General features: G+C 42.1%; 2 protein-coding genes across 2 annotated transcripts in view; both read left to right on the top strand.

Moving 5' to 3' along the window:
• Positions 1–9,505: 9,505 nt before the first annotated feature.
• The window catches only part of LOC112658863 (protocadherin alpha-1-like), a 153,431-nt gene continuing 140,099 nt past the window's right edge, over positions 9,506–22,837 (top strand). Inside the window, 2 exon segments of the mRNA XM_035713870.2 lie at positions 9,506–11,980; positions 11,982–12,100. Coding sequence (XP_035569763.2) covers positions 9,665–11,980; positions 11,982–12,095 — 2,430 coding nt within the window. The 5' untranslated portion in view covers positions 9,506–9,664 and the 3' untranslated portion in view covers positions 12,096–12,100.
• The window catches only part of LOC112658858 (protocadherin alpha-3-like), a 145,998-nt gene continuing 140,100 nt past the window's right edge, over positions 16,940–22,837 (top strand). The window contains 3 exon segments of the mRNA XM_025445118.3: positions 16,940–19,150; positions 19,152–19,400; positions 19,402–19,520. Coding sequence (XP_025300903.3) covers positions 16,988–19,150; positions 19,152–19,400; positions 19,402–19,494 — 2,505 coding nt within the window. The 5' untranslated portion in view covers positions 16,940–16,987 and the 3' untranslated portion in view covers positions 19,495–19,520.

The raw sequence follows: 22,837 nt of genomic DNA on the forward strand, positions 1-22,837 counted from the left end.
GTCAAGTGCCAGAATCCTCTCAGTTGCTGCTTCCCAACAGAGAGGTACCAGGTCACACCAATTGAGAACACAAGCAATACCAGGAGCAGAAGAATGAGGCAGCAGCAGTGGAGGAGCTAATGTTACAATTTTCATTTCAGCTATTCTGATAGATGTGTAATGATACTGCATTGTAGTTTTAATTTACATTTCCCCAATAGCTTCTGGTGTTGAAAATATTTCCATGTATTTATTTGCCCTCTGTGTACCTTTAGTTAAATGTCTCTTTATGTCTTTGCCCAGGTTGTCATTGGGCTGTTTGATTTTCTGCTATTGAGTTTTGTCTGTTATATATTCTAGATACAAGCTGTATGTCAGATATGTGCTTGCAATAATTTCTCCAAAATTTGTAGCTTTTCTTTTCATACTTTATTTATTTATTTTTAATGTTTTCTTCCTGTATTTTTTTTAGAGATTTTACTCATTTATTCTTGAGAGACACACACACACACAGAGAGAGAGAGAGAGAGAGAGAGACAGGCAGAGGGAGAAGCAGGCTCCATGTAGGGAGCCCGACGTGGGACTCGATCCTGGGTCTCCAGGATCACGCCCCAGGCTGAAGGTGGCACTAAACCACTGTGCCACCGGAGCTGCCCTCTTTTCATACTTTAAATGTGATATTTCACAGAGTAAAAGTTTTCTTAAGTTTTTTCATTTATTTTTATTTTTAAATTCAAATTCAATTAGCCAACATCTTAGTTTCAGATGTATAGTTCAGTAATTCTTTAGTTACATATAATACCCAGTGCTCATCACATCATGTGCCCTCCTTGATGCCCATCACCCAATTATAGCTCACCCCCAACATATTATCACCCCTAACATATCTCCCCTCCAGCAACCCTTAGTTTGCTTCCTATAGTTAAGAGTCTCTCGTGGCTTTTCTCTCTCTCTGATTACTTCCCATTCAGTTTTCCTTCCCTTACCCTGTGATCCTCTGTGCTGTTTCTTATATTTCGCATAAGTGTGGAAACATTTTTTAGTTTTAATGAAGTTCAGTTTATCAATTATTCCTCTTCTAGATTGCTTTTGGTGTCATATCTAAGAATTCTTTGCCTTCCCTTAGAGCTTGAAGATTATATGTATATTTAAGTCTTAGAGTTTTATGTTTTTCTTTGAAGTTCATGATCCATTTTGGGTTTTTTTATTTTTTCAGATTTTGATCCACTATATTTTTGACATTTTGTACCTTTCATCTTGTGACTTATTCATTCCATGGCTGGAAGCCTGTATACCTCCTACTCCTCTCATGATCCATTTTGGATTAATTTTATTATAAGATGTGAGACTTAGGTCAAGCAAGTTCTTTTTTTTCTTGTTCTTGTTGTTGTTGTTCTTCTCCTCCTCCTCCTCTTCCTAGTCTTCCTCCTCTTCTTCCTCCTCCTCTTTCTCCTCCTTCTTCTTCTCCTCCGTCTTCTGCTCCTCCTCCTTCCCTCCTCCTTCACTTCCCTCACTTCTTCTCCTCCTTCTTCTCTCTTCCTCCTCCTTCCTCTTCTTCTTCCCCTCTCCCCTCCTCTTCCTTTTTCTTCTAATGCTGTTTGTAAACCTTTTCTCCTTCTCTTCCTCCTTCTTTTTCTACTTCTTTTTCCTCTTCCTCTTCTTCCACTTCTGCTTGTTCTTTGCCTAACAAAGTCCAGTTGCTCCAGCACTGCTTATTATCTTTTCTGCATTTGTGTTTGCATTTTTGTCAAAATTCAGTTAGTTTGACATATTTTCATGGGTCTATTTTTAGATTCTTTATTTTGTTGCATTGATCTACAGGTCTATTAATCTGTCTATAACACAGTCTTGATTTCTGTAATAAATCTTAATCTAGAGTACACTGATTCCTTCTACTTTTTTCTTTTTAAAGTTGCCTTAGGTATTGCAGTTCCTTTGCCATTCTGACATTCTAATCTTTGCTGGAATTTTGGTAGTAATTGTGTTGTCTTTATATTAATTTGTGGGAAATGAACATTTCCTTATGATATGCTGAGTCATCCAATTCATGAACAGAGTATATCTCTACTCTGTTATCTGGAATTTCTTCAATTTCTTTTATCAGTGTTGTGTAGTTTTCCAAATACAAGTCCTGTATATATTTTGTTACATTTACATCTAAATATGTTTTCTGAGCTAATGTAAATATATTATATTTTAAATTTAATTTTGGTGTTTGTATTTTCATTATTAGTATGTAGGAATAATTAATTTTTTGTATGTTTATCTTGTTTTCATTTTCGTATGTTTTTGCTTTCTGTGATGTTGCTGAACTCACTTATTCTAGGAGTTTTTATTTATTTATTTATTTATTTTGATTCCTTGGGATTTTATTTTTTTTTTTATTTATTTTTTTATTTTTTTAAATTATTTATTTATTTATGATAGTCACAGAGAGAGAGAGAGAGAGAGAGAGAGGCAGAGACACAGGCAGAGGGAGAAGCAGGCTCTATGCACCGGGAGCCCGACGTGGGATTCGATCCCGGGTCTCCAGGATCGCGCCCTGGGCCAAAGGCAGGCGCTAAACCGCTGCGCCACCCAGGGATCCCGATTCCTTGGGATTTTAATGTGCACATCTGTGTCATCTCTAAGTAGGGAGAGTTTTATTTCTTTCTCATCTGTATACCTCTTTTTTAAAAAGGTTTTTTAATTCATTTATGAAAGACACAGAGAGAGAGGCAGAGACACAGGCAGAGGGAGAAGCAGGCTCCATGCAGGGAACCTGCTGTGGGACTCGATCCTGGGACTCTGGGATCACACCTTGGGCTGAAGGCAGAAGCTTAACCACTGAGCCACCTGGGCTGCCCTGCAAATGGCAAGATTTTATTCCTTTTGATGACTGATTTCCTGTGTGTGTGTGTGTGTGTGTGTGTGTGTGTGTGTGTGTACCACATCTTCTTTATCCATTTATCAGCTGACAGACATTTGGGCTCTTTCCATAGTTTAGCTATTGTTGATAATGCAGCTATAAACATTGGGGTACATGTGTCCCTTCGAATCAGCATTTTTTTATCCTTTGAGTAAATACCTAGTAGTGCAATTGCTGGGTAGTAGGATAGTTGTATTTTTAACTTTTTGAGGAACCTCCATACCATTTTCTAGAGTGGCTGCACAAGTTTGCATTCCCACCAACAGTGCAAGAGAGTTCCCCTTTCTCTGTATCATAGCCAACATTTGTTGTTTCTTGTATTGTTAATTTTAGACATTCTGACAGGTGTGAAGTGATATTGCATCATGGTTTTTAAAAAAATATTTAATTAATTGAAAGAGAGAGGGAGAGAGCATAAGCAGAGGAGAAGGGCAGAGGCAGAGGGAGAGGGAGAAGCAGACTCCCCACTGGGCAGAGAGCCCTATTTGGAGCTCAATCCTAGGACTCTGAGATCATGACCTGAGCTGAAGGCAGGTACTTAACCAACCAAGCCACCCAGGGGCTTCTCATCATGGCTTTTCAAAAAAAGTATGTATGTATGTATATATGTATGTATGTGTGTTTGTTTATTTATTTATTTATTTATTTATTTATTTATTTATTTATTTATTTAAGAGAGTAGAGGGTCGGAGCAGAGGAAGAGGGACATAGAATCTCTGTGAGGAGCCTAATACGGGGCTTAATCCCATGACCCTGCGATCACTACCTTGACAGAAACCAAGTGTCAGATGTTTAACCAACTGTGCCACCTAGGCACCCCTCATTGTGGTTTTGATTTGTCTGTTATATATTTTATCTCTAGCTTTTATTTTTGGTTCTTTCCTATTATTTCCATTTCTCTGTTTACATTGCTCACCTGTTCTTACATGCTGTCTGTCTATTCATTTGAGCCCTTACCATATTATTCATAGTTGTAAATTCTTGGTCTGAAAATTACAATATCCTTGTCATGTTGAGTTCTGATGTTCACTCTGTCTCTTCAAAATGTGGAGTTGTGTTTTTGTTTTTGGCTTTTGGTATCACGTGTACTTTTTTTTGATAGCTGAACAGATGTATCTGGTGCAAGGAACTGATCTAAATGGGCTTGCAATAATATGGTGGTGAGGTATTCAGAGAGGGAAAACATTCTATATTTCTATGATCAGGTTTCAATATTTTAGTGAGCATATGCTTCTGGGTTGTGAACTATGTAACTTTTCTCACCATCTCCAACCTTTAGGTAAAACGGAATAGCTACAATGCACTGGGGTTGGATATTTTCCTTTCTCCTCATGGAAAACTAGAGCCTGCTGGAGTTGGGTATTTTTCTTCCTGTAGGACAGATAAGCTCTGATAATAACCCAACAGGTTAGCATCTCACTAAAGTTTTCCCTGACTGAAGGTTTTTTAAAGAACAGAATGCTCTGGATACTTCAAAATGGTTCCTTTTGCCCTCCCACTGCCAGAAGCATAAGGGGATTTTTCTCTGTTAATTACTGTGGGAATCTGGTCATGTTCCGGGAGATAAATCTCATAATTTTGTTGGAGTCCTCCATGACTGCTTTTCCCTGGAGTTTGCAACTGTCAGACTTCTCCACACTGAGCTTCCAGTGGCTAATCAATTACACTTCAGATTTTCCTATTCCAGCACTGATTACCACAGTGGTTTTTGCTCTTGAGTCTCTGTACCAGTAAGCTATACTCTCTGTATCCCTCCGTAATTCTCTAATCTTGAGGTCACTGATTTGCTCTGTATCCTCCCATCTTCCCATCTTTTACACATCCCAAAGAATTGACTTTCCAGTGTATTCATCTTTTTATTTAAGATGGAGCAGTGATTTCCAAGCTCCTTACATTCACAACTAAAAACTGGAAGTCCTTGCAGTATCTTTTAATAGAAAATATTTTCAATTTTAATGAAGTCTAATTTGTCTTTTATTTGGTTATTTAATTTTTTAAGATTATTTATCTAAGAGAAAGCGTAAGCAAAAAAGAGCATGAGTGGGGGAGGGGCAGAAGGAGAGGGAGAAGCAGACCCCTCCACTGAGTAGGGAGCCCAATGCAGTCTCAATCCCAAGACACTGGAATCATAACCTGAGCCAAAGGCAGTTGCCTAAATGACTGAGCTGCCCAGGTGCCCTCTTTTATTGTTTATGCCTTTAATATATCCAAGAAATCACTGCCAAACCCAGTGTTATGCAGTTTTTCCCTTATGTTTTATTCTAAAAATTTTATAATTTTAGGTCTTATATTTACATCATGGATCCATTTTTTAAAAGATTTTATTTATTTATTTGAAAGAGAAAGAGAGAGAGAGAGAGTGAGAGAGAGAGAGATCATGAGCAGAGGGGAAGGACAGAGGGAGAAGAAGATTCCCTGCTGAGCAGGCAGTCCAATGCAGGACTCAATTCCAGGACCCTGGGATCACGACCCGAGCCAAAGGCAGGTGTTTGGCTGAGCCACCAGGGTGCCCACTATAGATCCATTTTGAGTTCATTTATGTATGTAATGTTAGGTAAGGATATAACTTCATTCTTTTGCATCCTGTTTTCCTAGCACCATTTGTTGAAAGACTCTTTTCTGCCACCAAATAGTCTTGACACCCTTGTTGAAAACCATTTGACCTTATATATGAAGACTTATTTCAGAATCTCTATTCTATTCCATTGGTCTATATGTTTGTCTTTATGGCAATACCACACTATTTCAATTACTGCAGCTTTGTAATAAGTTTTGAAATTAGCACGTGTGAATCCTCCAACTTTGTTCTTGTTCAAGATTGGTTTGTCTCTTTCTTTCAAAAAATATTTTATTTATCTATTTGAGAGAGAGAGAACAAGCAGTGGGGCAGGGCAGAGAGAAAGAGAGAGAGAGAAGCAGACTCCCTGCTGAGCAGGAAGCCCAATGTGGTGCTCCATCCCAGGACCTGGAGATCATTACCTGAGCCTAAGGCAGACCACCCAGGTGCCCCTGTTTTGTCTGTTTGAAGTCCCTTGAGAGTCCATATGAATTTTAGAATGAGATTTTTCTATTTCAGCAGAAAGTATCATTAGGATTTTGGTAGGGATTACCTTAAACCTGTAGATCACTTTGTGTTGTACTGACATCTTTTGTTTGTGTGTGTGTGTTGTACTGACATCTTAACAATAATGCCATTCTTTGTTTGTTTCTTTGTTTCATTCTCTCTCTCTCTCTCTCTCTTTTACAGAGAGTAAGATGGGAGGGGGAGAGACAGTGGGAGAGGGAGAAAAAGAATATATTTTTTAATGGAGCTTATTTTTATTTTATTATTTATTTTTAAAAAAGATTTCATTTATTTATTCATGAGAGGCAGAGGCATATGCAGAGGGAGAAGCAGGCTCCTCAAAGGGGGCTCAATGTGGGACTTGATCCCGGGACTCCAGGATCACGCCCTAAGCCAAAGGCAGACACAACCACTGAGCCACCCAGGCGTCCTGAGCTTATTTTTTATTTTTGTTTTTATTTTTATTTTTAATAATAATTTATTTTTTATTGGTGTTCAATTTACCAACATACAGAATAACACCCAGTGCTCATCCCGTCAAGTGCCCCCCTCGGTGCCCGTCACCCATTCACCCCCCCCCCCCGCCCTCCTCCCCTTCCACCACCCCTAGTTCGTTTCCCAGAGTTAGGAGTCTTTATGTTCTGTCTCCCTTTCTGATATTTCCCACACATTTCTTCTCCCTTCCCTTATATCCCCTTTCACTATTATTTATATTCCCTGATAGGCACACAGTGAGAGAGAGAGAGAGAGAGAGAGAGAGAGAGAGAGAGGCAGAGACACAGGCAGAGGGAGAAGCAGAGGGAGCCTGATTCAGGACTAGATCCCAGGACCCTGGGATCATGGCCTGAGCCAAAGGCAGATGCTCAATCACTGAGCCACCCAGGTGCCCCTATTCAGATTTTTTTTTTAAAAGACTGATTTATTTTAGAGAGAGAGAAAGAGTGTGTACATGAGTGAGGGGAGGGGCAAAGGGAGAAAACCTTCAAGCTGACTCCTTGCTGAGCGCCATGCCTGATGCAGGCTCCATCCCACCACCCATGAAATCATGGTCTGGGCTTAACTGACTGAGCTACCTAGGTACCCTGGGTCTATTCAGATTTTATAGTTATCTGCCCTGTGGTTACCATGGGCATTGCATTTAATATCTTAAAGTTATCACACTCTAATTTGAGCTTGTAACAGCTTAACTTCAATAATATACAAATACTCTGCTATTTTAACAGCTCTGATAACAAATTTTCCAGACATTATACTGTTTATTTTTCCCTTGAGGATAGTATTTATTTTCATAATCACAACCATGATAATGTAGTCCATGATTAAGTATTGTTTTAAGATTCAATTAAGTGTCATCTGATTATTGTGAATGACATTTTTCTAATGTTAGGAATATCTTCAAATTGAACAATTTTCATAAAAATAAAGAGGATGAAACATTAAAACATGACTGAAATCATAAAGATCATTGTAGTTTTCAACATTAGAGCTTGATAATTGTGAAGTTTTCAGTTAAATATGGATATGTTATGAAAGGTAAAACAAGGGGAGCCTGGGTAGCACAGTCAGTTAAGTGTCTGCCTTTGGCTCCCAGGGTCCTGGGATTGAGCTCTGTATCAGGCTCCCTGATCAGCAAGGAACCTATTTCTCTCTTTCATTCATTCTTCCCATCACTTTTCTCTCTCTCTCTCTCTAATAAATAAATAAAATCTTAAAAAAATAAAAGGTAAAATAAGCTTTAAACTGTAGAAAACAAAGTATATTTAATTAAAAAGTTTTATGTTTGAAATATTTGAATGCTAGTAAATTGTGGTTAGCATTTATTCTATGAATTCTTCATAGTAATAAAATGCATAAAAGGAAATTTGTACCCCATTGAAGTAACTTGCACATTAAAATATTGACAGTATTGGGATCCCTGGGTGGCGCAGCGGTTTGGCGCCTGCCTTTGGCCCAGGGCGCGATCCTGGAGACCCGGGATCGAATCCCACATCGGGCTCCCGGTGCATGGAGCCTGCTTCTCCCTCTGCCTGTGTCTCTGCCTCTCTCTCTCTCTCTCTCTCTGTGACTATCATGAATAAATAAAAATTTAAAAAAAAATATTGACAGTATTGTCTAAATCTACTGGTGTCTTTAAAAGTTCCAAATTCTGAATTTACTTCATTTTAAGAATAAGAAGATATTGGTGTATCTTATATTGCTCTACCTTTGTAGTGAAGTAATTACTACATTGGAACTACTATTAAAATTCTAAGCTGTTTTTTTAAAAAAAATACTGTCATGTTTCATCTACATTTTAATTATCAAGTTAACAATGACTTGGGCTTTATGATTATGAAAATATATTAATCTTTATTAATATTAATATCCTTAAATATCCATGGTACTTAAAGCATAAATGTTAAGGCCATTCTTTAAAAATTAACTAGTGATGGTTTATTCAGATCACATTTCTTAGTCAAATTTTGATGTAACTGTGGGGTTCTTTTTTTAAAGATGTTATTTATTCATGAGACACACACACACACACACACACACACACACACACACACACAGAGGCAGAGACATAAGCAGAGGGAAAAGCAGGCTCCATGCAGGGTGCCCGACATGGGACTTGATCTTCGTCTCCAGGATCAGGCCCTGGGCCAAAGGCGGCGCTAAACCGCTGAGCCACCCGGGCTGCCCCTAAATATGGGGTATTATAAATTGGACTGAAGTTGAAAGAGAAGTTTACTAATAGGCTATTCTCAAATATTTTTTTCTGGAAACCTAATCCTCACATTAAATTTATGTTTAAAATTGTGACTACAGATTATTATAAAATTCTCAGACGTGTACTTGATATTGAGTATTCATATTATACTTACTGAAATATGACGTCTTAATAAGAAAAAAAGTATTTTTTTTTCTGAAAATTTAATGTACGAATAAGGATCCAATGGACACTAACTGAATTTGGAAAAGTGACTTTTGGAGGTCAAAGTTATTATTCAGCACTTAGATGTTATATAAGAAGCAACAAAGGGAAATATCCCAAATATCATCATTCTAGGATTTCAAGTATCAAAAAGTAATATCGTTGTTCATTAACGCTGAGAGAATTTTAAATGTATTTATTTGAAATTTGAAAAAATTCTAAAAATTTTATCTATAAGTTCCTGGTAGTGATATCATTAAAAAAATTAACACCCAGATATCCTAGAATAAGTTGAACTTTAGTGGTCAAAGTGACTTATTTTAAAGCTCCAGTATTCAGTTACAAATATTTATATGAGCTGATAAATTGTTTTAAATAAAAAGATGTGTAAGGTTCTTTGTGCATATCTTGATTTTCCCAAAATCGAATTGTAGTATCTTTGTTATAACAGCTAAAGGACAGTACTGAATTACATATTCTCAAGTGAGATTTGAAGTGTACCGGTCTTCAAAAAAACATTAACTGAAAATTATTGCATTGAGTAAATTGCAAATATATAGATTTTGGAAATCAAAGCATGAATCTAAAATCTACACCATTAGCCACATGATGTCGCTGTATACCACAAAGTATTGTCGGCGTTAATGTACAGCTCACCAAAAACTAAAGGAGGAAGCTCCATTTTGTCACAGCCTGAGAGACGACAAAACCGGCTGGGAGATCCATTATTCAAGATATAAAGTAAAGAAAGTATGATTTTGATGTGAGAGAGCGGTACCAAAGGTGTAGTGGTTTTGCGATGCTGTTTCCTAGGCAAGGAGGCAAGGGATGCCTGCGTCTGCTGCTCTCAGTTCTGTTCCTCGAAGCCTGGAAGGCGGGGAGCGGCCAGGTCCGCTACTCGGTCCCGGAGGAGGCCAAACACGGCACCTTCGTGGGCCGCATCGCCCAGGACCTGGGGCTGGAGCTGGCGGAGCTGGTGCCGCGCCTTTTCCGACTGGCGTCCAAAGGCCACGGGGACCTTCTGGAGGTAAATCTGCAGAATGGCATTTTGTTTGTGAATTCTCGGATCGACCGGGAGGAGCTGTGTGGGAGGACTCTGGAGTGCAGCATCCACCTGGAGGTGATCGTAGACAGGCCGCTGCAGGTTTTCCATGTGGAGGTGGAGGTGAAGGACATTAACGACAACCCACCAGTTTTCAGAGCGAGAGAACAAAGGTTATTTATTCCTGAGTCTAGACTGGTGGATTCACGTTTCCCGATAGAGGGCGCTGCTGATGAGGACATTGGTATCAACGCTCTTCTAACTTACACCCTCAGCCCCAGTGATTATTTCTCTTTGGACGTACAAGCAAGTGATGAACTCAGTAAGTCACTTTCACTTGAATTGAGGAAACCTTTGGACAGAGAAGAAACACCAGAACTTCATTTATTATTGACAGCCACTGATGGGGGCAAACCAGAGCTAGAAGGTAGAGTTCAACTGCTGATCACAGTGCTGGACGTTAATGATAATGCCCCATTGTTCGCCCAGGCTGTGTACAGAGTCCATTTATTAGAGGGTACAGCAAATGGAACGTTAGTGACTACACTAAATGCCTCTGATGCCGACGAAGGTGTAAATAGCGAAATTGTCTTCTCCTTTGGCAGTCATGTTACAATAAACTTTCAAAAAAACTTCAAAATTGATTCCAGCTCAGGAGAAATTAGGCTAATTGGTAAATTGGATTATGAAGATACAAAATCCTATGAAATTCAGGTAAAAGCAGTTGATAAAGGAAATCCTCCAATGTCGAATCACTGCAAAGTTTTAGTAAAAGTGCTGGATGTAAATGATAATGCTCCACAATTGGCAATCACACCTCTGTCTTTGCCAGTGAGAGAGGACACTCCACTGGGAACCGTCATCGCCTTCGTCTCTGTATCCGACCGTGACTCTGGCGCCAACGGGCAGGTGACCTGCTCACTCACACCCCAAGTCCCCTTCAAGCTGGTGTCCACCTTCAAGAATTACTATTCGCTGGTGCTGGACAGCGCCCTGGACAGAGAGAGCGTGGCGAACTACGCTCTGGTAGTGACCGCACGCGACGGAGGCTCGCCTTCGCTGTCGGCCACGGCCAGCGTGTCCGTGGAGGTGGCCGACGTGAACGACAACGCGCCGGCATTCGCGCAGCCCGAGTACACGGTGTTCGTGAAGGAGAACAACCCGCCCGGCTGCCACATCTTCACGGTGTCGGCGCGGGACGCGGACGCGCAGGAGAACGCGCTGGTGTCCTACTCGCTGGTGGAGCGGCGCGTGGGCGAGCGCGCGCTGTCGAGCTACGTGTCGGTGCACGCGGAGAGCGGCAAGGTGTACGCGCTGCAGCCGCTGGACCACGAGGAGCTGGAGCTGCTGCAGTTCCAAGTGAGCGCGCGCGACGCGGGCGTGCCTCCCCTGGGCAGCAACGTGACGCTGCAGGTGTTCGTGCTGGACGAGAACGACAACGCGCCCGCGCTGCTGCCGCTGCCCCTGCCCCTGCCCCTGCCCGGGGCGCGCGGCGGGGGCGGCGCGCTGAGCGAGCCGGTGTCGCGGGCGGTGGGCGCGGGCCACGTGGTGGCCAAGGTGCGCGCGGTGGACGCGGACTCGGGCTACAACGCGTGGCTGTCGTACGAGCTGCAGCCGGCGGCGGGGGGCGCGCGCAGCCCGTTCCGCGTGGCGCTGTACACGGGCGAGATCAGCACGACGCGCGCCCTGGACGAGGCGGACGCGCCGCGCCAGCGCCTGCTGGTGCTGGTGAAGGACCACGGCGAGCCGGCGCTGACGGCCACGGCCACTGTGCTGCTGTCGCTGGTGGAGAGCGGCCAGGCGCCCAGGCCGTCGTCGCGGGTGTTGGCGGGCGGCGCGGGCGCGGGCGCGGGCGCGGGCGCGGGCGCGGGCGCGGCGCTGGTGGACGTCAACGTGTACCTGATCGTCGCCATCTGCGCGGTGTCCAGCCTGTTGGTGCTCACGCTGCTGCTGTCCACGGCGCTGCGGTGCTCGGCGCCGCCCAGCGAGGGCGCGTGCGGGCCGGGGAAGCCCACGCTGGTGTGCTCCAGCGCGGTGGGGAGCTGGTCGTACTCGCAGCAGAGGCGGCAGAGGGTGTGCTCTGGGGAGGGCCCGCCCAAGGCCGACCTCATGGCCTTCAGCCCCAGCCTGCCTCAAGTTCCAGGCTCCACAGAAGAAAGACAACAACCCTCAGAATCAGAACACTTAGGAAAGGTGAGTCTTTCCTGTCAATTCTAGAATTTTTCTATATCCTTTATTTATGATTCTATTATTTTGAATCAGAGCTTTGCCCTTATTTTTTAAAATCATTATTCTATTGTGCAACATATGGTATGAAATAGAGGTGAATTTCTTGCATTGAGAACAATTGGTTCTCAATGGTTTTCTTATTATCACACTTTGTTTTTTTTCATAATTAAGTTAGGTTTTCTTTTCCTTGTATTTGAAAGCAGCCTGAATGGATCTTTTAATGCCAGGACCTCCAAAAGTCTTAGGTCATTACAATACATGACATCACTCAGGAATAATTTCTAATATTAACTATACCTTTCAGTAGTCAAATAATCTGTTGTTTGGGATTAAGATCTCACACTTGGAAAATCTGTAGATTTTAAGGCACAATAGAGAGTTCATTGATAAAAGAATCCCTTCTCTGCAGCGCCTGGCATAAGCTTGGGATTCTTAATTTCAGCTCAGGTCATGATCTCAGAGTAGTGGGATTCAGCCCTGCATGGGGCTCCACTCAGTGGAGTCTGTTTGTCCCTCTCCCTCTGCTCCTCCCCTCTTCCCAGGCCCTTCTTCCCTATAGGCACTCCCTCAAAATAATAAATAAATAAATAAATAAATAAATAAATAAATAAATAAAATCTTTAGGAGAAAAGATTAGAATCCTCTTTCAATTTTGTTAAAATATCTTTTAAAAAAAGATTTAATTTATTTACTCATGAGAGATGCAGAAAGAAAGGCAGAGACAGAGGGAGAAGCCGGCTCCCCGGCTAAGAGCTGGATGTGGGACTTGATCCCGGGACCCTGGGATCACGCCGTGAGCGGAAGACAGAAGCTCGACCGCTGAGCCACCTGGGTGCCCCAATTTAAAATATCTATTTTTTTAAGAGAGAGAGAGAGAGAGAGAGTAGGGGAGTGGGGAAGAGCAGAGGGAGAAAGAGAATCTTTAAGCGGGCTCCACACCTATTGCAGACCCCAATGTGGGCTGGATCTCACAACCCTGAGATCATGATCTGAGCTGAAATCAAGAGTGGGACATCCAGCAGATGGAGCCACCCAGGCACCCTAAAATATCTTAACATTTAAAAAGATAGGGGCACCTGAGTAAGCGTCTGACTTCAGCCCAGGTCCTGGAATCATGACCCATATCTGGCTCCCTGCTCAGCAGGGAGTCTGCTTCTCCCTCTGCCTCTGCTCCTCCTCCCAGCTTCTGCTCACTCTGTCTCTCAAATAAATAAATAAATGAACAAACAAATAAATAAATAATCTTTTTTAAAAAGGAAGTGGAAAAACATTTAAAAATGTCTTAAAATAAAAAAAATACATTGTGGGGTGACCAGTTGGTGGAACTTTTTCCTGTAAAAGTCCTGAGTACTCTAACCTAGTTCTTATGTAAGTGACACATACTATGTTAGTGAGTTGCTTAGTCATCCTTCCCAGTATCTGTATCACCAGACTAATGTGCGCAGGCCTCCCACTGTGCAGAAATGGATGACCTGCCTCTGGCACCACACTCTATGCCTGGGATAACATTTTCCACAATTGTGAGCCCACTTGCTTCCTCCTGGAAGCATCCATATAACTAATGAAGCTGGAGTTTTCCTAAAAGGTGAAGACTGATATTGAATGACTGCATTTTATTGGGAACTCCTGTATTGGGTAAGTAAAACATAAACTTGGCAAATAAATGTTGCACTTGGAAAATAATTTTAAACTTCAAAAGAAGATGTCTTGGTGTGAAAAACTGTCTAAAACTGTCTTCTATTTGGTTCTTAGTTTTTTGCTGTTTTTTCCCGCATATGCATGTATATATATGTGGATATTGAATTGTAGAAATAACTTCCACTAAGAGATCTGACCTAAGCCATTCATTTTGATCTGAGATCTGCTTTTTTTTTTTAAATAATAAATTTAGGGATCCCTGGGTGGCGCAGCGGTTTGGCGCCTGCCTTTGGCCCAGGGCGCGATCCTGGAGACCCGGGATCGATTCCCACATCGGGCTCCCGGTGCATGGAGCCTGCTTCTCTCTCTGCCTGTGTCTCTGCCTCTCTTTCTCTCTCTGTGACTATCATAAATAAATAAAAATTTAAAAATATTAAAAAAAATAAATAATAAATTTATTTTTTATTGGTGTTCAATTTGCCAACATACAGAATAACACCCAGATCTGCTTTTAAAGGAATTGAGAAGTTAGATGGGGAAATCTTCTAAGGATAATATGTTTCTATGGTAAACTTCTTAGCTCCTAACAGTTAATAAGTCTCAAAGTACAGAACATATATATTGTCTGGGAATCAGAAAAGTTTATCTGAGGTTTTACAGAGAAAAAGAAGTGACTTGGGCAAATAAGGAAGAAGCTCTTTCTTGGGAGGAGTCATCCTACCTAGAGTGTCATAGCTACTCATTACCTGAGTATGCAGAGAGTACGCATGGTTGGGTAGACTCTGTCCTACTAGAAGTCTGGCCACTACATTTGTACTATAGGTAAATGGTTAGCTTTTAAAACTATATCCAGATATACCCAGGCCTCCAGGATTCACAATCTATCACTTAAATTCTTATTGATTTCTTATTCATTATTTAGATTTTAAAATTAAGTTACCTAAGGAGATGTCTAATTGAGAATAGATATTATTCACTGATACTTTATCCACACAATGGCTCAATCATCTAAATTGGTTGTTCTTTTGGTATTACCTTTATTGCCTAATAAAAATTTTGGAGTCTACTCTGTCATAAATTGCCTGTGGCATTCTACTTTGCAATTAGCATACTCTTAAATGTCATGAAATGTATAGTATTATAACTTGTCAGAGGTATTCCATTAATATGGTGTCCTTGGTGTTTAAAAATTTCAATTGTGTATCTCATTTTATTTTTTTAAACTTATTTATGATAGTCACACACAGAGAGAGAGAGGCAGAGACACAGGCAGAGGGAGAAGCAGGCTCCATGCACCGGGAGCCCGATGTGGGATTCAATCCCAGGCCTCCAGGATCATGCCCTGGGCCAAAGGCAGGCGCCAAACCGCTGCGCCACCCAGGGACCCTGTGTATCTCATTTTAAAACTAGCCACTACTTTCATGATTCTTCAAAGCACTAACTGACATACGATATCTATAATTATTTCCTTGATCCATGTTTTTCCAAAATAATTCTTAAATGTTTACTTACTTGTTCATGAACTAGTATAATAGAATCAATTAGAAATTATTGTAAGTTGGCTATTAACAAATATTAATATAACTTACCTCTTATGTTGCATGAGAAAGTTTAAAATATTCATTTATCCATTAAAACATTAATTGATAATTTATTCTATTTTAAATGTGAATGATAAAATATGAGTAAGTGGCAATCCTAGCATGCATTCTGTGAGTACATGGGAGAAAAAGATGATATGAAAACTTTTCTCCTAATGCTTAGGTCATGTATTTGATTTTATATCAAGAGGCTCTAACACTAAGCAAAACTTTGGACATTCTTTTACCTCTCTACATTCAACCTCTGACTATGAATTTTCTCTGATCAACTTTCAAATATGCAGAGAACTCATTGTATTCTCACTGAATTCAGAGACCTTTAGAATATTACATTGCCTCATCTTTCAGATATTGAATAATGAATTGCATACCAAAGTTACTTTTCTTTTAATTGATTGGTTAAGTCACCAATACTTTCAAGCAACAACTTTTTAGGGAACTAGAATCCAGAAATTCATCTAGAGTGGAGAGCAATAAAAACATAATTATTTCATATTGTGAACATATTAGGATATGCAGGTAAGTGGAAATGTAGAAATGGTGTGGAAATTTGAGAAACAAACTCTGACTTGGTGTCATATGAATGTAACAAATATCTAAATCACACATTATTGTCATACAGTAAAAAACAAATTTACGAAAGAACTGCACTGTAAAAAAACTGACTTCTGGAATCCTTATATAAATAACGTTTAAGATAGACAACAAGGGTATAATTATTGGATAAAGGACACAAGAATGGGTCATAGACAGTCCATCAATTAATTAATTAATTAAATTTATAAATTAACACTTGCCATTATAATATAGAAGTAAATATGTATGTATATACGGATATGTATATATACGTATAGATACATTTTGTTTTTGTTAAGTAGGAGCCACATGCAACATGGGGCTTGAACTCAGACCCTGAGATTAAGAGTCACATGCTCTACCAACTGAGCCAAACAGGTACCTTTATATACCCCTACTTTCAATGTCTTGATGTTTTGGTGGTCACGAATATCAAAGGCTTGATTTTTCTATAAAATGAAGACTTTCAGGCCAAATCATAAAAGTTTTGGGTCTTGAATTAGATTGACATCCCACCCAAATACCACCAGTTAATATCATTATGTTACTTAACCAGTATATGTTTTCACTTCCTTGTTTGTAAATAGTGAATCTTTATTTCCCACTTTGGAGAGTTGTTGTGAGCATTTAATGGAAAAAAAGAACTTAACGGGATAACCCCATTAAAACCCCATGCTTGTTACATGGAGAATATTTCCAGTAGATGTCCACTACTGTTATAACGTTAATCACTATTAACTATATTTTACTGTGTATGGATTGGAATATTTGGAAGTGATGAATTAGCACAAAAGGTATAAGGATAGATTTTTATAAAATATAAAGAATTTGAAAAGTGCTCGAAGGAAATTACAACGAAAATAGAAATTTTAGGAAAGAGGAGACCTAATTGTTTAAGGTAAGTACATTTATTTAATACTTACACTTTTAGCCACATGATGTCGCTGTCCACTACAGGCTGTTTCACCACAAAAGAAATGCGGGATGCCTTTTGCGCTCAGATGCTGCTTTTCCTTACCATTTCTGAAATACGGGCATGGTAAGGTTATTTAAGAAAAAAATGAGGAACTCAAATTATTTTTTGAAGTTTGGACGGAGGCAAGAACGACACAATATTTGGAAAAGGCTTGCAATAGTATTTTCATGGAGAGAAGAAGGTTCAGGCGCCCGGCGACTACTGCTTTCACTTCTTTTCCTCACAGTCTGGAAGACTGGGAGCGGCCACGTTCACTACTCAGTGCTGGAGGAGGCCAAACACGGCACCTTCGTGGGCCGCATCGCCCAGGACCTGGGGCTGGAGCTGGCGGAGCTGGTGCCTCGCCTTTTCCGACTGGAGTCCAAAGGCCACGGGGACCTTCTGGAGGTAAATCTGCAGAATGGCATTTTGTTTGTGAATTCTCGGATCGACCGCGAGGAGCTGTGTGGGAGGACTCTGGAGTGCAGCATCCACCTGGAGGTGATCGTGGACAGGCCGCTGCAGGTTTTCCATGTGGAGGTGGAGGTGAAGGACATTAACGACAACCAGCCGGTTTTTCCAATGGCAGTAAAAAAATTATTTCTTTTTGAATCCCGGCCGCCTGGTTCCCGGATTCCACTAGAGGGCGCATCAGATGCAGATATTGGAGCGAATTCTCTGTTGACCTACAGTCTTAACTCTAACGATTATTTTACCTTGGATATTAAAAGAAATGATGAGAATATTAAATCCCTTGGACTCGTGTTGAAAAAAGTTTTAAATCGTGAGGACACTCCTGAACATCACTTACTAATAACGGCAGTTGACGGTGGGAAACCAGAGCTCACTGGCACTACTCAAGTGAAGATCACCATTCTAGATGTTAACGACAACGCCCCAGAATTCGAGAGGACTGTCTACAAAGTCAGTTTATTCGAAAATGCACCAAACGGTACCTTAGCAGTGATTGTTAATGCCTCTGATTTGGATGAAGGAGTAAATAAGGACGTCGTATATTCTTTCAATACAGACACGTCAGCAGATACTCTTTCGAAATTCTACTTAGACCCAGTGAATGGATACATCAATGTAAAGGGTAATATAGATTTTGAGGAAACTAAGTTATATGAAATCCAGGTAGAAGCGACAGATAAAGGAACCCCCCCAATGTCAGGTCACTGCACGGTTCTGGTGGAAATTGTGGACACCAATGATAATGTACCTGAGTTGGTTATCAAATCACTATCATTACCTGTATTAGAAGATGCTCCCCTCGGCACGGTCGTCGCCCTAATCAGCGTGTCCGACCGTGACTCTGGCGCCAACGGGCAGGTGACCTGCTCACTCACACCCCAAGTCCCCTTCAAGCTGGTGTCCACCTTCAAGAATTACTATTCGCTGGTGCTGGACAGCGCCCTGGACAGAGAGAGCGTGGCGAACTACGCTCTGGTAGTGACCGCACGCGACGGAGGCTCGCCTTCGCTGTCGGCCACGGCCAGCGTGTCCGTGGAGGTGGCCGACGTGAACGACAACGCGCCGGCATTCGCGCAGCCCGAGTACACGGTGTTCGTGAAGGAGAACAACCCGCCCGGCTGCCACATCTTCACGGTGTCGGCGCGGGACGCGGACGCGCAGGAGAACGCGCTGGTGTCCTACTCGCTGGTGGAGCGGCGCGTGGGCGAGCGCGCGCTGTCGAGCTACGTGTCGGTGCACGCGGAGAGCGGCAAGGTGTACGCGCTGCAGCCGCTGGACCACGAGGAGCTGGAGCTGCTGCAGTTCCAAGTGAGCGCGCGCGACGCGGGCGTGCCTCCCCTGGGCAGCAACGTGACGCTGCAGGTGTTCGTGCTGGACGAGAACGACAACGCGCCCGCGCTGCTGCCGCTGCCCCTGCCCCTGCCCCTGCCCGGGGCGCGCGGCGGGGGCGGCGCGCTGAGCGAGCCGGTGTCGCGGGCGGTGGGCGCGGGCCACGTGGTGGCCAAGGTGCGCGCGGTGGACGCGGACTCGGGCTACAACGCGTGGCTGTCGTACGAGCTGCAGCCGGCGGCGGGGGGCGCGCGCAGCCCGTTCCGCGTGGCGCTGTACACGGGCGAGATCAGCACGACGCGCGCCCTGGACGAGGCGGACGCGCCGCGCCAGCGCCTGCTGGTGCTGGTGAAGGACCACGGCGAGCCGGCGCTGACGGCCACGGCCACTGTGCTGCTGTCGCTGGTGGAGAGCGGCCAGGCGCCCAGGCCGTCGTCGCGGGTGTTGGCGGCGGCGCGGCGCGGGCGCGGGCGCGGGCGCGGGCGCGGGCGCGGCGCTGGTGGACGTCAACGTGTACCTGATCGTCGCCATCTGCGCGGTGTCCAGCCTGTTGGTGCTCACGCTGCTGCTGTCCACGGCGCTGCGGTGCTCGGCGCCGCCCAGCGAGGGCGCGTGCGGGCCGGGGAAGCCCACGCTGGTGTGCTCCAGCGCGGTGGGGAGCTGGTCGTACTCGCAGCAGAGGCGGCAGAGGGTGTGCTCTGGGGAGGGCCCGCCCAAGGCCGACCTCATGGCCTTCAGCCCCAGCCTTCCACCCGGTCCCATTGGCGGAGACAGAGAACAGCTGAATGTGGAGGTTGATCTTTCTCCTAAAGTAAGTACTTTTTAAAAAATCCTTTCAAAATGTCCTTGTTTTTTTATTCTTCAATGTTTCTATTCTTTTGAGACATGTGGTTTTTGGTAATTAGTTTTCCAGGTTTTTGTGGTTAGAATGTTTGAATTTCTTGTGACTAACGTTTTTTAATTGAATCAGCAATAAGTAATAAGAAGCATACTTGTAGTTTTTTGTTGTTAGTAGGTGCAATAGTAGGATTATTTTATTGCTAATGTATGGATAGAAACTAAATATATTTTCCTTGATCAACTGTACTGTTTAGAATATTTGATTCCAACTGTGGTGTACTAATCTTTGTGCAAGGCTTCAATACCTTTTGCCACTTCTCATTTGGGATTCTTATTAGACGTTGGTCTAGATGTTACTGGCCCAATTTATGAGTTCACCATAAGTCTCACCACTTTATAACCTCAGTTTCAAATATTAGTTTATTAAGCCTGTTGTCTCTATGAAGCCTCTTTTACTCACTCATTTATCTGAAGTCTAAGCTCTTTCTTTCTACTTGAGTATAATTTATTTTAGTCTTTGTGTTCACATTTGGTAATTCATTGTATTGTTGCTAGTTTTCTAGTTGGGTAAAGAAAACCACACACACCATAATAATAATTTTTTGCTTTAGAATCATATCTTTGTCTCAAGTTGCTCATTACTTTTATTAGTAAGCATTGAAAAAATCAATAGGAACTGAAATTTTATATTCCCTTCAGCATATCATCATTTAGAAAATATTCTTTTTGAAAGTATGTTATTAATTTTATTATGATTATTTTCCATCAGGACAGTTTGTTGAGAATATTACTCTATATCTAATTTAAACACTGTTAGGGGCTTTGGGTATTGCAGTTGGTTAAGCATCTATCTGACACTTGGTTTCCACTTAGTCCATGATCTCAGAATGGTGAGATCCAGCCCTGAGTGGGGCTTGGTCCTCTGCCAGGAGTCTACTTAAGATTCTCTCTCCCTCTGCCCCTACCCCTATCCCATGCTTGCTCTCAAAAATAAATAAATAAATATTTTAAAAACAGTTCTACAAGCAAACTTATTAATCAACCTATTTCACAAACAGTATTAAGGATGCTAATGTCCCCAAACTCCAATAAGTTAGTATTATTTGCAACTTTCCTCTAAATGCCAATCTGTCCATTAATGTTATATAGTACATAAAAGCTCCAAATAACTGGAACCAAATAAAACAAAATGAGATTATTTTGTAGTCATTTCTGTATTTGGCATTTGATAATTACTCCAAATAGATGTACTTCCATTCAAGTTTCCTTGCCACTAGAAACTGAAACTTAGCCATATTAGAGACTAGAAAACAAGCGATTATTTCTAAACCACGAAAGACAAAAAGAGAATACTAACCTTGTGGGAGGTCATTGGGTTCCAGTGTATATAATTATATGGAATATTTTTCTACACAGATTTTTTAAAATTTTTATTTATTTATGATAGTCACAGAGAGAGAGAGAGAGAGAGAGGCGCAGAGACACAGGCAGAGGGAGAAGCAGGCTCCATGCACCGGGAGCCCGACGTGGGATTCGATCCCAGGTCTCCAGGATCGCGCCTGGGCCAAAGGCAGGCGCCAAACCGCTGCGCCACCCAGGGATCCCTCTACACAGATTATAACTAGGACTTCCTACTTCCTGTACAGGCTTACTTTCTGAAACCTGGTTAATGCTCAGTAATATTGTGGTTGAGGCTAACATATACAATAGAGAAATCATCCTCTTTTTTCCCATTTTCATTTCCTTCTCTCTCACTATCCTTTTTTGGCCCCTGCCCATCAAGTGTTAGCCACAGAATGTCCAACCTGAGTTCACACGTTATTTCATTAGGCCTCATTTTCATCGTGTTGTAATTGATAGGGTCATCCAAAGTTCTTGTTTCTCAGGATGTGGGACTTCAGTCTTTAAATTGAGCTCTTTTTCAAATTCTTTTTTTTTATTTTTATTTATTTATGATAGTCACACACAGAGAGAGAGGCGCAGAGACACAGGCAGAGGGAGAAGCAGGCTCCATGCACCGGGAGCCCGATGTGGGATTCGATCCTGGGTCTCCAGGATCAGGCCCTGGGCCAAAGGCAGGCGCCAAACTGCTGCGCCACCCAGGGATCCCTCAAATTCTTGACTAACAAGATCTCACGCTAATAAGACATTTTAAAGACTTTTGAGTTTTCTCCTTAGAGACATATTGCTACCATACTAGATGAATACTAATAGTTCTCACATAAATATCCTTTATATTCTACTGCATTCCTCATCTATACATTTAGTTATTTTCAAAGTAAAGTAAATGGAAAGGGACTCTTTTTTCAGTTTCTTCCAGCATGTTTGACATGTATAATCATTTTGTGCAAATCTACAGTTTGGGTCCTCAATCAGAGAATCTCCTCTGATTGATGTTTTAATTCAGAAAATATATTTGTGTGTATGTGAATGTGGGTCTTCATAGAATGGAAGCCTAAAGCTATTTTCAGTAGCTTGATCTTTTTTGTTCTAAACAAGCATGGGGGAAAGAGGTTTATGAATATAAGAGGCAAAGAAAGTTTGAAAATAATTACCATCGTGTCCTTTTATGTTAAGTCTCCTTATGTCAGGAAAATATATTGTGCTATATTTATCGAGAATTTTTCATTGATTTTTTTATATATAAACATTTTATTTACTTATTCACAAGAATACACAGAGAGGAGAGACAGAAGCAGGCTCCATGCAAGGAGCCTGAAGTGGGACTCGATCCCAGGTCTCCAGGATCAGGCCCTAGGCTGAAGGTGGCGCTAAACCTCTGAGCCACCAGGGTTGCCCTCTTCATTGACTTTTAAAACTCAGGATGTCTCTAAGGTCATGAATACCAAGAACTAGAAGGAAAACTAAGCTCAAGTCTAGGTTTTCAATATGGAAATTGAAATATATCTTAATTAGGGTAATGTCCAAGTAAAATATTTTTGCATCTCTGGAAAATTATAGAGGCTACTGCTGAGACATAATTATTTTCCTAATTAGATTTGTGACCACCTTAATTGAATACATTTTATTAGGCAATTGAAGAGAACCAAACCATTCTAATATGTAAATATTCAGGAAATACTAGGTATGTATTCTGAGCTCTTAAACTTATAAGACACAGGGAAGTCCTGGTGGCTCAGTGATTTAGTGCCGCCTTCAGCCCAGGGTGTGATCCTGGAGACCCGGGATTGAGTCGCACATCGGGCTCCCTGCATGGAGCCTGCTTCTCCTTCTGCCCGTGTCTCTGCCTCTCTCTCTGTCTCTGTCTCTCATGAATAAATAAATAAA

This window comes from Canis lupus, chromosome 2 (genome assembly GCF_003254725.2).
Source record: "Canis lupus dingo isolate Sandy chromosome 2, ASM325472v2, whole genome shotgun sequence".
NCBI lineage: Eukaryota > Metazoa > Chordata > Mammalia > Carnivora > Canidae > Canis > Canis lupus.